The following is a 14,124-nucleotide window of genomic DNA, read 5'->3' on the forward strand; positions in this document are numbered from 1 at the left end:
CCCCTTGGTAGGTACATCTTTTACTGGAGGGACCTAGCACCAGTTTACACAAATGCTCCACAGGATAATGTCCAGAAAGACCACATGCTGCTCTTCTTGATGGCTATGAACCCATAGGTTATTAGAAAGAAAGTTTCTACCCGAAGGATTTTCAGTTGGTAAATGAAAAAGATTTCAGAATTACATTCAACTCCATTTTATTAGCATAAAATTTTAGGAGGCAGGACTTCATTATGATTTTCCTTTAAATTTTCAACATTTCTCTAAAATTCTTTTGTTTCTATTCATCTTTCTTATCTTCCCTTTCTAAACTTCCCTTTCTTGTAATAGCAGTGCTGACATTAAAGCTAACAACCAATTTTTATGCTCCTGGTTTCAATGTAAACTTTATTTTACTTTTCTGGATTTTTGTCAATTCAGTAGTTAACTAAATAAATACACACATACACACACACACACACACACACACACATATATTTACTGAGGACCTACTATATCCTGGGCATTGTTAGTGTAAGGTCTGACCGTGCCATGAATGGCATGGTAATCTCTGTGACCTGCAGGTACATCCCAGATGAGTGCCAGTAAGAAATGATCAACCCCTGCTGAGCCTAACTAACCTGAGACATTCTTCTATTGTTTCTTATTCTGGCCTCAATTGACAAGGCCACCGGCCTTTGTAACCGACCTTGGCCAACCTCCTGACTCCATGTCCTACGACCCCCTGATGAGAATCTAACTGATGGCTGATGAAGCAAGGTAGAACAGTTTCATCCTGAAGCCATCTCCTCCCAGCCCCCGTTGTGGAAAAATTGTCTTCTATGAAACCGGTTCCTGGTGCCAAAAAGGTTGGAGACTGCTGGTTTAAGCCATCCAGTCTATGATATTTTCAATAGCAGCCTGAGCTGACTGAGATAGTAATGCAAGACTTCATGCTATTAGACCCAATGCCATTTAAACAAATTACAATACACACATTTATTCAAGTGATTTACTGAACAGTTATATAACCATTATCAAATCATGCTCAAATTCTACTTAGTTACTGAACTTAAAACACCTAACATGAATGTCTGGGCAGAAGAACATGTGTGAGAGAGAACCAATTTCTTTTTTCTTTCTTTTGAAACAAAGTCTCACTCTGTCACCCAGGCTGGAGTGCAGTGGCATGATCTCAGCTCACTGCAACCTCTGTCTTCCAGGTTCAAGTGGTTCTTGTGCCTCAGCCTCCCAAGTAACTGGGACTACAGGCGCCCACCACCATATCCAGCTAATTTTTGTATTTTTAGTAGAGATGGGGTTTTGTCATGCTGGCCACGCTGGTCTCAAACTCCTGTCTTCAAGTGATCTGCCTGTGTCAGCCTCCCAAAGTGCTGGGATTATAGGTATGAAGGAACTGTCATTTTTTCTGAGTGGAGGCAGTCCTTGCTTCAGTCTGTGTCTTAGGAGGGCTCTTGACAGTTAATTCTTTCAAAGAAGATTTCACTGACTAAATGTCATTAAATAGGGAATTTCTTTATAAAACTCAAGGTGTTTCCCCAAGGGAAAAAATTCCTCAACACATAGGAGATCAAACTTGTGGTGATGAAAGAGAGCTATCACCATCAATATGTCTTCACTATTTCTTCTACTGTCAGCTATTAGTTATTCCTTCCAGACCACAGAAATGCCTGGGAACCTTAAGTCACAACTTTTAAATCTTTGTTTTGCAGCCTGACCTATAAAATGAGGGCACTGGGTTAGATGATGATATTAATAACAACAGTAACTAACATTTATTGAAAACTTACTATTTCCTGGAGGTGGATCTAAGTTAATGATGACAACAGCAGCAATAGTATAATAACAGCACGCAATAACAGCATGTATAATACTATTCAAAACATTCTACAGATATCAACTTATTGATCTATCCAACAATCCTATGAAGTAGGCATTATCAAGCCCCCTTTTTAGATAAAGGAACTGGTTCAGAGAGTTTAAATTACTTTCCCAAGGACATAGGGCAGGTGGAGAGGTCTAGATTCAAAGCTGTGGAGTCTGGCTCTAGAGTCCATGCGTCTTACAATTCATCTACTCCCCACAACAACTTCCATCCTAATGATGAAGAATTGAAGTACAGCATGATTACATACCGTGTCCAAATCAGAATCTAGTACATGGTGTTGTTAGAATTTGAATATAGGCATCCTGCTCCAAAGCCTACACTCTTAAGCATTATGCTTTACCACCTCTCCTGAAATGGTCTAACTTCAGAATCCTTTCAGCTCAGAATGTCTATGATTCTCTTCCCATCTATGGATTATATCAAATAAGGCTCATACTTGATTAATATGTACTGGTGTCCTAGAAAATGTTTCAGATGCAAAACACATGTTCTTAAGTTTGATAAGGTAAATCATCAATTTCAAAAGTCTGAATTTTTAAAGATAATCTATTTTCTGTAAAATTAGTAAGAAACAGGAGAAGGAAAGTGGATAGCCAGTCAAAACTTCTGCAGTGTTTTAGGGGTCACTCACACATTTCTTTAGGTAAAATCTCTGTGATATAATGAGGTTTACAGCATATTTTATAAAGTTGGAAACACCATATCATAGAAATCCTAGCTATGGCTGGCTAATTGCAACTGCATGGTATTAAACCAATGAAAGTTAATATATTAATGCAGTATGCTCAATAGTGTGATAACTGGAATAAGCTAAGAGTTATTCTATTTTGGTAAAGAAAGGAAAATGAAGATTTCAGGAACAAGTTTGTGTGCTGGTTTGTTTACTTTTTAGTCTCCTGGTGAAGTTACCTATGAGTCTGTTTCCCAGAATACTAACAGCCTTCCTCTGATTCGCCAGAAAAAGGATTCGCATCAAAAATATAATCGTGTCCACGTATGTAGTGCTTCCAGCTGTGGGAAGCTAAGAAGCTCCTATGTTCTGCCAAAATAGACAAGGTAGAGGTAGAGGCATGCTCATTTCTAAGAGACCAGTAAACTACATCCAGCTACTGCATGGCCTCACATGGTTGATGATGACAAATACCTACCCTTTTAGGGTGCAGATAAATTAGCACACTGGTTGCTCTCAGTGTTAGCTTTCTCTGACGTGCAGCATTCTAACCTGAAGAGCTTTCTGGTTGATCCTGTGCATTTCACCTTCATTCATGCCATCAGGATAAAGCCACCTGGAAAGCTTCCCACCTCACAGTCTAGGGCCCCTTTCCACAACTTACCTCTCCATCCTTCTTGGTTGTGTTTGATAGTTAAGAGGTCTACACATGTCCTCATCATTTTAAGCAGTTTAACACCAAGACAAAGACATTTCAGGGAGAACTGACTCCAAAAGAGTGAGATCACTGATAAGCATGGGCAGTGAATCCAGGGAGTGCAAGGCCACCAATATGTGTGAACTTATTAATCATAATTATTATTTTTTCTAAGAAAAGTATTTCCTTAGTCAAGCCTCAAGGGCATCAGATCAAGGGGAGATACTGCCACAGCTGGACTACACTTTCCAGCCAATTGGCCTGAAAAGGAGAATCTAGACAGTGTCCTGGCAACTGTTGAACACAGCCGCAATCCATGAAAAGGGAGGGAAAAGAATTTTTAAAATGACTTCTAAAAAAAGTCTCCTTGTACTTTGCTCCTCCCTATTTTTAGGGGTAGTTTGAGGGTAATGTCAAAGCCCTAGGGGATGTGTCCTAGGTGCTGACTGTGGAGTTCATTCTTCTATAGATAGAAACAAAAGGAGGTTTTAGTTCACAGTACAGTTTTTTTTTTAAACACCATGCATTTATAGTTAATCATCATAAAAAGTATACCTCAAACTCGGGCCAATGGCAAGAGTATTGGATCAATTTTCTATTGCCAGTTTCATATAAGTTACTATAAACCTTGCCAGGACACTGTAAAATCACCCTAGAAAGGGTAATTTATTAATAAAATCACAACTGGAGAAATTTAGTTACAAGTCCTAGAAGTTCTCCCAAAAATGTATAAAAAGAAATTATAGAAGTGACTATTAACACACACAGAGAAAAAAAAAAGCCACAAAATCCAAACCCCACTATGTCAGAAGCACAGCAATACACACAAGAATCATGTGAAAATGAAAAAACAGAAAGCACACCAGGGATTTCATGAATTACAGCGAAATGAGACGTGAGAGTTACCGTGTAGAAAGAAAAATGAAAACAAACAAAAACCATTTCTATAGTTAAGGAAAACTGTTTCTCACCGTTCTGAACAAAATGGCTGAACTAAGAGCCTCTGATTGGCTATGCCCATATACCCTCCTCCTCATCCTACAGGGAGAGAGATGACAAGGGGGCAATGCCCCAGAGCAGCATGGAATGAAAAAGAGGTGGTTAGTATTTAAAACAAAGATATAAGCATAATGTAGCAGAAGAGAATTTCTTGACTCTCTTATACAGATTGTAATTCCCTAAACTATCAAAATTAGTAGCTACTGTTGGTCCTCTGTATCTGCGGGTTCCACATCTGTGTATTCAACCAACTGTGGATAAAAAAATATATATGTATATATGCATAAATAAAAAACCAATAAAAAATAACAATGCAATGATAAAAATAAACTAATTTTAAAAAATACAGTATTAACAGACCAGATGCCATGGCTCAAGCCTGTAATTCCAGCACTTTGGGAGGCTGAGGCAGGCGGAGCCCAAGGTCAGAAGTTTGAGACCAGCCTGGCCAACACAGTGAAATTCCATCTCTACTAAAAATACAAGTATTAGCTGGGTGTGGTGGTACGTGCTGCCAGCTACTTGGGAGGCTGAGGCAGGAGAATTGCTTGAACCCAGAGGTGGAGGTTGCAGTGAGCTGAGATCACGCCACTGCACCCCAGCCTGGGCAACAGAACGACACTCTGTCTCAAAAAAAAAAAAAAAAAAAAAAAAAGACTAGCAACTATTTACATAGTATTTACACTGTATTGTAAGTAATCTAGAGATGATTTAAAGTATATGGGAGGGGCCAGGTGCGGTGGCTCATGCCTGTAATCCCAGCACTTTGTGAGGCCAAGGCAGGCAGATCACCTGAGGTCAGGAGTTCCAGACCAGCCCGGCTAACATGGTGAAACCCCATCTTTACTGAAATACAAAAATTAGCCAGGCGTGGTGGCAGGCGCCTGTAATCCCAGCTACTCAGGAGGCTGAGGCAAGAGAATCGCTTGAACCCAGAGATGGAGGTTGCAGTGAGCTGAGATCACGCCACTGCACTCCAGCCTGGGCAACAGAGCAAGACTCCGTCTCCAAAACAAAACAAAATCAACTATATGGGAGGAGGTATACAGCTTATTTGCAAATACATTTGCCATTTTATATAAGGGACTTGAGCAACCATAGATTTTGGTGTTTGTGAGTGGGTTTGTCCTGAAACCAATCCCCCAAGGATACTGAGGAACAACTGTAGTTTGTCATTATACTTCTATTCTTCCTACTTTCCAAGATGCCATTTCTATCTCAGGGCTAGATCTGGGCAAAATTATCAAGTTAGAGGTTTTTCTTTATGTTTAGCTTTCCCTTCAACCTTTCTGTTTGCCTCTTCCTACTCCAGGCATCCAGTTCTCTCTATTATCAAAAAACTGTTTTCATGAGGAATCTAACGTGCATCTTATATACATTGGCATAAATTCAATTCCAAGTATCAGGAAGCAGGCAGAAAAGGTAAAGTGATCTCTTGGCAGGGAAGGACTGCTGACGCCAGGCAGACAGCTCTCCATTCTGCCCACATTAAACACTGATACTGTTTTCCTTCTAAAATACAAAACTTGCCTCAACTGGCTTAGTAAATGTCATCATAATAGGACTATACCTTCTGAATCTTAGAAACAACAGCAATTTGAATACCACTGCTGCTTTCATTGCACTATTTCTGCTGCTTCTGCTAAGACAATGCCATAGCTGTTATTTAGTGGAGATGTTTAGCAGGAGTTTTCCTCAATGCTTTAGTCATATGGAGGTAATTACTTGACTGTTTTTTTCCCTTAGCTATATATTTTAAGGCTGGGTGTGATGGAGATGTTAAAATTTGATTTTTGGCAATGGGATATGAGGTAATCTGTTCACCACTCTCTCCCATCCATCATTTTCAAGATTTTGGGAGAGTTCCCTTCTTCCAAGAAACTAGAATTGAATATGGTTCCCTTCAGATTCATCAATGTCTCTTTTGCATTGATGAGAAGTTGAAGGCAACAATTTTCCTTGAGCATGCCATGCTGGAGGGATCCACAAGAACAGGGAGTGAAGAACTAAGTTTCAATCTTCACTTTTAATAGGTAATGAACACAGAGTTCATACTTTACAATTAAACAGAAATAACCTCTAAATTAAGCTGTGCCCACTAAGCTTGCAAGGAAAGAGTCTTGTTTTTCTAATAAGGCACTATTTCCTTAAAAAGGAAATCAAGACAGTTAAAAATTAGTATGTATCTCTGAGGTTAATTTTTTTTCTCAACCCAATTCAAGGATTCTTTATTGTTCAAGTCTTACAAATATCTGCTCTTAAAATATTCAGAATCACTACCTTTCCATAAAGAAATTGAATTTTTTTAAAGAAAAGTTTTCAGAACTGAATTAGCTATTTATTTTTCTTCTTCTAACTTATATCTCAGAATTTGCAATATGCTAGTATAAAACACGTCAAAATTCAAGTTTATGGGTTTTAAAATAAAACATTCCAGAGCCATCTTACCTGGTCCGGGGAGGGCTTGTGATTTGTTTGATTGGAATGGGAGGATTTGAAGTGGTCATCCTCATAGTTGTCGGCCATTAGCTTCATTCGATTTTGTGTCTAGGAAGAAATTATTGATAAGGTTAAATTTAAGTTTCTATGACACACTGTAATGAGCATTTTAGGGATTTCATAAGAAAGGATAAAACTAATCCTGTCTGCAGTAAAATAAACTACATATAGGATTTCTGAGGATACTGGAAAGAGTTTAGGCACTACTATGGGGTGAATTGTGCCCCCCAATATTCATATGTAGAAGCCCTAAACCCCAATGTCACCATACCCAGAGACAGGGTCTTCAGGAGGTAATTAAGGTTAAATGAGGTCATAAGGGTGGGGTCTTAATCTGATAGGACTGGGCTTTGGAAGAAGAGGAAGTGAAAAACAGAGGAATTTCTCTTTATTTCTCTGCCATATGAAGATCCAGTAATTAGGCAGCCTCTGCAAGCCAGGAAGAGCCTTTGCTAGGAACTAAATCAAACAGTACCTTGATCTTGGACTTTCCAGCCTCCAAACTATGAAATAAATTTCTGTTTGATTAAGCTACCCAGTTTATGGTATTTTATTATGGCAGCTTGAGCTAAGACCGGCACTTAAAGTGATACAGAAATTTTGGGGGAAGAGGCCAGGCACAGGGTCTTATACCTGTAATCCCAGCTACTTGGAAGGCTGAGGGAGAAGAATCGCTTGAACCCAGGAGGCAGGGGTTGCAGTGAGCCAAGATCACGCCATTGCACTCCAGCCTGGGCGACAGTGCAAGACTCTGTCTCAAAAACAAAAAAGAATTTTTTGGGGAAGAGGCAGTATCACCAAATCAAGTACTTCATGATTTATTTTTTTTCCAAAGAGGCAAGGTCTCACTATGTTGCTCAGGCTTGTCTCAAGCTTCTGGCCTTAAGTGATCCTCTGGCCTCAGCTTCTCAAGCAGCTGGGACTATGGGGACAAGCCACCATGCTCAACTGATTTTTTAAAATTTTCTTTTTTTTTTTAAATTGCATTATAGGTTTTGGGGTACACGTGAAGAACATGCAAGATTGTTGCATAGGTACACACGTGGCAGTGTGATTTGCTGCCTTCCTCCCCTTCACCTATATCTGGCATTTCTCCCCATGCTATCTCTCCCCAACTCCCTACCCGCTGCTGTCCCTCCCCTATTTCCCCCCAACAGACCCCAATGTGTAGTGCTCCCCTCCCTGTGTCCATGTGTTCTCACTGTTCAACACCCGCTGATGAGTGAGAACATGCGGTGTTTGATTTTGTATTCTTGTGTCAGTTTGCTGAGAATGATGGTTTCCAGGTTCATCCATAACCCTACAAAGGACACGAACTCATCATTTTTGATAGCTGCATAGTATTCCATGGTGTATATGTGCCACATTTTCCCTGTCCAGTCTATCATTGATGGGCATTTGGGTTGGTTCCAGGTCTTTGCTATTGTAAACTGTGATGCAATGAACATTAGTGTGCATGTGTCCTTATAGTAGAACGATTTACAATCCTTTGGATATATACCCAGTAATGGGATTGCTGGGTCAAATGGAATTTCTTTTTCTAGGTCTTTGAGGAATTGCCACACTGTCTTCCACAATGGTTGAACTAATTTACACTCCCAGCAACAGTGTAAAAGTGTTCCTATTTCTCCACATCCTCTCCAGCATCTGTTGTCTCCAGATTTTTTTTTTTTTTTTTTTTTTTTTTTTTGAGACGGAGTTTCGCTCGTTACCCAGGCTGGAGTGCAATGGCGCGATCTCGGCTCACCGCAACCTCCGCCTCCTGGGTTCAGGCAATTCTCCTGCCTCAGCCTCCTGAGTAGCTGGGATTACAGGCACGCGCCACCATGCCCAGCTAATTTTTTGTATTAGTAGAGACGGGGTTTCACCATGTTGACCAGGATGGTCTCGATCTCTTGACCTCGTGATCCACCCGCCTCGGCCTCCCAAAGTGCTGGGATTACAGGCTTGAGCCACCGCGCCCGGCCGTCTCCAGATTTTTTAATGATCACCATTCTAACTGGCGTGAGATGGTATCTCAATGTAGTTTTTATTTAAAATTTTCTTTTGTAGAGACAGGGTCTCACTAAAAAAAATCAATTGAAAAACTATTATAATTTACTACAGAGTTTAGTGAGGTGATCAGACAGAAGCTGTACATACACACACACACACGCACACGCACACACACACATATATGTAATCCAATAGCTTTTCTTTATACCATCAATAAACAATTTGGGTTTTAAAAACAAGTAAAAAAGTTCTGAAATCCTTCTCCTCAACCCTAAGCCAGAAGAGGGCTATAATTCCATTGTCTTTTCTCCATCTTTACCAAAAAGGAAGACTGGATTGGTGATTCTGTGTGAGTGGTTAATTTAGGCCTTGAACAAATGAACAATATATTGAACACTTTAGAGAATTAACTCTGCAGAGTAAGCAACTTAGAAAACGCAGGGTACATGATGCATAAAATCAAACAGCAATATGTTACACCAATAAAATATTGTTAAAACTTGAACTTATAAAGCATTAAAAATAAACTTGCCGATACCGAATGATTTAAAAATGCTCACTATAGATAATTTGGATTTTCTGTGTTGTTATATTTTAGAGAGAGTCTCATTCTGTCACCCAGGCTAGAGGGCAGTGACACAATCACAGTTCATTGCAAACTCAAACTCATACGCTCAAGTGATCCTCCCAACTCAGCCTCCTGAGTAGCTGGGACTAGAGGTATGTACCACCACATCCAGTTAATTAAAAAATTTTCTTTTGTAGAGACAGGGTCTCTATGTTGTTTAGGCTGGTCTTGAACTCCTGGCACTATAGACAATTTAAAAAATAAAGTACAAACAAAAAAGAGGAAAGAAAGAAAAAAAAACCATCTATAATTCCTCCAGCAGTGATTATCACTCTTAGTATTTAGGTGTACCCAGTCTTCCTGTGAACATAAAAAGTGCCAAGCTCTTCTGATTTAGTCTATTTCATCTCTATTTCAGCTACACTGTGATATTTTAAAAATTACTATATCTTATAGCATATTTTCATACCTGGTGGGATATGTCCACCAATTCTGCTTTGTCAAAATTTGATTGGTTATTTTTAACATGTTTTCTTTTCTAGATAAATGAAAAATAATTTGTCTAGTTCCATAAAAAAAACTTACAGAGATATGTAATGATGTCTGAGCAAGGGCTTTAAAAGTTGCCTGAGTTTAAATTCTATCTCTGCCTCTCACCAGCTGACTTTAGGCAAGCTACTTAAATGCTATAAGCCTCAGTTTCCTCACCTTTAAAATGGGGATAACAATGGTATCTCTTACATAAGACTGTTGTGAGGATTAACCTGTTGAATTAATACAAGGAAAGCACTTAGAAAGGTGCCTGGCATAAAGCTGACACCCAATACATGTTAGCTATCATCATTATCATGACCATTTTTTCATGTCATTAAATAGTATTCTAAAATCCTGTTTTTAAAAAATTACATATATATGTATATATATGTGTGTGTGTATATATATGTGTGTGTGTATATATATGTGTGTGTGTGTGTGTGTGTATATATATATTTATTCATTTATTTTTTGGTTTTGGAAAGTGTATTTTCTTCTAGAAACTGTAGAAATGGGGTCTTACTATGTTGCCCAGACTGGTCTTGAACTACTGACCTCAAGTGATCCTCCTGCCTTGGCCTCTCAAAGTGTTGGGATTACAGGCATGAGCCACTATGACCAGCCTAAAATCTACTTTTAACTGGTTGCACAGCACTTAGCTGAATGGATATCCTTTTTTTTTTTTCTGAGATGGAGTCTAGCTCTGTCGTCCAGGGCTGTGGTGGTACGATCTCAACTCACTGCTACCTCTACCTCTTGGGTTCAAGCGATTCTTCCGCCTCAGCCTCCTGAGTGGCTGGGATTACAGGCGCCTGCCACCACACTCAGCTAGTTTTTGTGTTTTTAGTAGAGACAGGGTTTCACCATGTTGGCCAAGCTGTTTTCGAACTCCTGACCTCAGGTAATCCGTCCGCTCTGGCCTCCCAAAGTGCTGGGATTACAGGTGTGAGCAATTGCGCCCAGCCCTCTGAATGAATATTTAATGAGTACCATATTGTTGGAGATTTAGGTTCTTTACATTTTCACCTAATGATGGAAGCACATTTTAAAGTCAATTTCTCCCTCTAGTATATAGCAATAGGAAAAAAACACCTATTAATAAACTGTGAATCAAATTTCTCTTTTCTGGGATGACCCCCAGTGATCTTTGCTGTGTCTGAATGTTTCTGTTCCCCTCAAATTCTTTTTTTTTTTTTTTTTTTTTTGAGGTGGAGTCTTGTTCTCTTGTCCAGGCTGGAATGCAGTGGCACCATCTCTTATCACTGCAACCTCCGCCTCCCCAGCTAAGCAATTCTCCTGATTCAGCCTCCCAAATAGCTAGGATTAGAGGTGCATGCCACCATGCTGGCTAATTCTTTTGTGTTTTTAGTAGAGACAGGGTTTCACCATGTTGGCCAAGCTGTTTTCGAACTCCTGACCTCAGGTAATCCGTCCGCTCTGGCCTCCCAAAGTGCTGGGATTACAGGTGTGAGCAATTGCGCCCAGCCCTCTGAATGAATATTTAATGAGTACCATATTGTTGGAGATTTAGGTTCTTTACATTTTCACCTAATGATGGAAGCACATTTTAAAGTCAATTTCTCCCTCTAGTATATAGCAATAGGAAAAAAACACCTATTAATAAACTGTGAATCAAATTTCTCTTTTCTGGGATGACCCCCAGTGATCTTTGCTGTGTCTGAATGTTTCTGTTCCCCTCAAATTCTTTTTTTTTTTTTTTTTTTTTTTGAGGTGGAGTCTCGTTCTCTTGTCCAGGCTGGAATGCAGTGGCACCATCTCTTATCACTGCAACCTCCGCCTCCCCAGCTAAGCAATTCTCCTGATTCAGCCTCCCAAATAGCTAGGATTAGAGGTGCATGCCACCATGCTGGCTAATTCTTTTGTGTTTTTAGTAGAGACAGGGTTTTGCTACGTTGGCCAGGCTGGTCTCGAACTCCTGACCTCAAGTGATTTGCTCACCTCAGCCTCCCAAAGTACTGGGATTACAGGAATGAGCCACTGTGCCTGGCTCCCACCAAATTTATATGTTGAAACTTAACCCTTGATTTGGTTAGGTATTATGAAATGGGGCCTCTGGAAGATGATTAGGTCAGAGGGTGGAACCCTCATGAATGAGATTAGTACTCTTATAAAAAAGGCCTGAGGTATCACACAATATACCTAGGTAATAAACCTGCATCTGTATCTCCTGAATCAAAAATAAAAGTTGAAAATAAAAAGAAAATAATGAGGAACAAGGTTCTGCTGAAGTTTGTACTTTGATTTGGGAGATACAAATATCTAGTTGTATCACTGGTAGGAGATTGAAATCCTAGAGGATAGTGTCTTACTCAAAAGAGAAAATATGAAAACAATTTGTTTTTTTCCTTCTGTTTTTGCTTTCCCAGCACACTTTGCTTGTGAGACCAACTATAGATTTTTTATATAGAACTGTTATCTTCATTATCAAATTAATGGCAAATAACATACTTTTTTTTGTTTGCAAACAGTAGTTGCTCAAAGGATAATTGTAAATGAATGAATAAATATGAATGAGTAAATAAATGTTTTCATTATGCTTGGAAAACAAAATGGCCCGAAGGAGCCTGTTTGCCCTTCTGCAGTGTGAAGATGTGGCAAAACAGCACTATCTATGAAGCCAAGAGCAAGCCCTCAGCAGACACTGAATCTGCTGCTGCCTTGATCTTGCACTTCTAGCCTCCAAAATGGTGAGCAATAAACTTCTATTGTTTTTTAAAATTACTCAGTCTAAGCTATTTTATTATAGCAGTCTGAATGGACTAAGACAATCATGAAAAGATGTAGGCTAATTTTTCTCATGGCATGTGGTATTTCATGACAAAGTCTTCTGCAAAGCAGCTCTCAGGAAAAAAGGAAAAGAGGAAAAGAAAGAGGAATATGCAGAAAGTGAGCAAAACATCTGTATCATGTCATTCATTCAGTTAGGAAACCTTTCCATGTTCACTTTAATAGGAATGCCAAAAGTATAGTTGACTATTTATTTTCTTAGAACATGAGACAATCTTTACTATCTGACATCCAGCATAAGTTTAAAAACTTAAAAAGAAATCCTAATAAAGTACACAAAAATCCATTTTCAAGGCAGAATGCATTTAAAGTACTTCTTAGGAATGAGTATGTATGCTTGCCTGAAGAAACTGATCCAAGTGGATTTATCTGTCCAAAGATTACTAAGATTAGTAGATTATAAGATTATAAGACCAAAGATTACTTATTTGATCCACGTCAGAGAATGAAAAAAATAACTGTAAGAACTTACTTCTCCATTTCCAAAAGACATGAAGATGATCAAAGTTTAGCATTCCTTGGTCTAGTATGAGGAAACTTGGTGTGAAGTCTGTTCCCTGCATAGTTATGATGTTGAGCACTAAGTATCTGACAGCTCACAGAGCATTAGATGTTACACAGATCATATAAATGACTCTGTGCTCTTAAGGGGCTCTCATAGTATGCTCTTCTCAAGATAAGACCAAAAGGCAAAAGGAGTAATTCCTTCATGTTTCACTGACATGAAAGATATTTTATATCCAAAAGTTTTTCCTCTTGACCATGCCAGGTGCATGTGCAGATAGATGAAATCCTCTGGTCCCAATGACATAAAGAATAAGATTGCCTGAAGGAAGGAAGGAAGGGGGAAGAAAAAGGAAGAAGGGAAGAAGGAAGAAACCTGCTGAAATAGACTTCTTTAGCTATCAATGCCTATCTGTGTATCCAGGAATACATACTGTCCCAGAGGAAAAAGGAGTGGTTTATTCTGTGAATCTTTTCTTCTAAGACAAAAACGTCTATGTCCCAAATGTTAAAACAAGTTGTTACAGAAACGATATTCACAAAAGAATACATAAGATCAGAAACAGGATAGGTTTCTGGTTATCTAAACCCAGCTATTAAAAGAGAAAGTTTAAATTTTAATCAGATTTATGTTTTAGTATCATAAAAAATCTGAGAGTTCAGTTGCAGGTTCTGTTTACCAGACTGAAAGCAGACTAATTAATTCTATGGTAGTAGAAATCTGAAGGGACATCAGATAAAGTCACTGTTAAAATTATTATAATATCTGGTCTTTTCTTCTTGAACAATCTGTCCCACTAAATATTTCACATCTAATTAAGTCATTAAATCCTGTCATGTGCCTCTTCTCCAAGAATCAGCTTTTAGTTTCACTTATCTTCTCTATAGATTCCTCCCCTCTCCCCTCTTCCTCTCTCTCTCTCTCTCTGTCTGTCTCTGTTTCTGTCTCTGTCTGTCTCTCC

The 14,124-nt window shown here is 39.0% G+C and overlaps 1 protein-coding gene across 11 annotated transcripts in view; it reads right to left on the reverse strand.

Moving 5' to 3' along the window:
* ERC1 (ELKS/RAB6-interacting/CAST family member 1) overlaps positions 1-14,124 on the reverse strand; it is a 556,187-nt gene that overhangs the window by 93,056 nt on the left and 449,007 nt on the right. For 6 of the 11 annotated variants that reach the window (XR_010343042.1, XM_064377601.1, XM_064377596.1 and 3 more), the window contains one exon: positions 6,703-6,801. Coding sequence is in view for 10 of the 11 variants with exons in the window: in XM_064377601.1 (XP_064233671.1) it covers positions 6,703-6,801 (99 nt within the window). In the remaining variant the exon portion in view is untranslated. Of the gene's footprint in view, positions 1-4,226; positions 4,294-6,702; positions 6,802-14,124 lie in introns of all 11 variants that reach the window. The other 5 variants (XM_064377603.1, XM_064377602.1, XM_064377606.1 and 2 more) reach the window with 1 other exon arrangement.

The sequence above is a fragment of the Aotus nancymaae genome, unplaced genomic scaffold (assembly GCF_030222135.1).
Source record: "Aotus nancymaae isolate 86718 unplaced genomic scaffold, 86718_ANA_hifiasm-v0.15.2.pri h1tg000016l, whole genome shotgun sequence".
NCBI lineage: Eukaryota > Metazoa > Chordata > Mammalia > Primates > Aotidae > Aotus > Aotus nancymaae.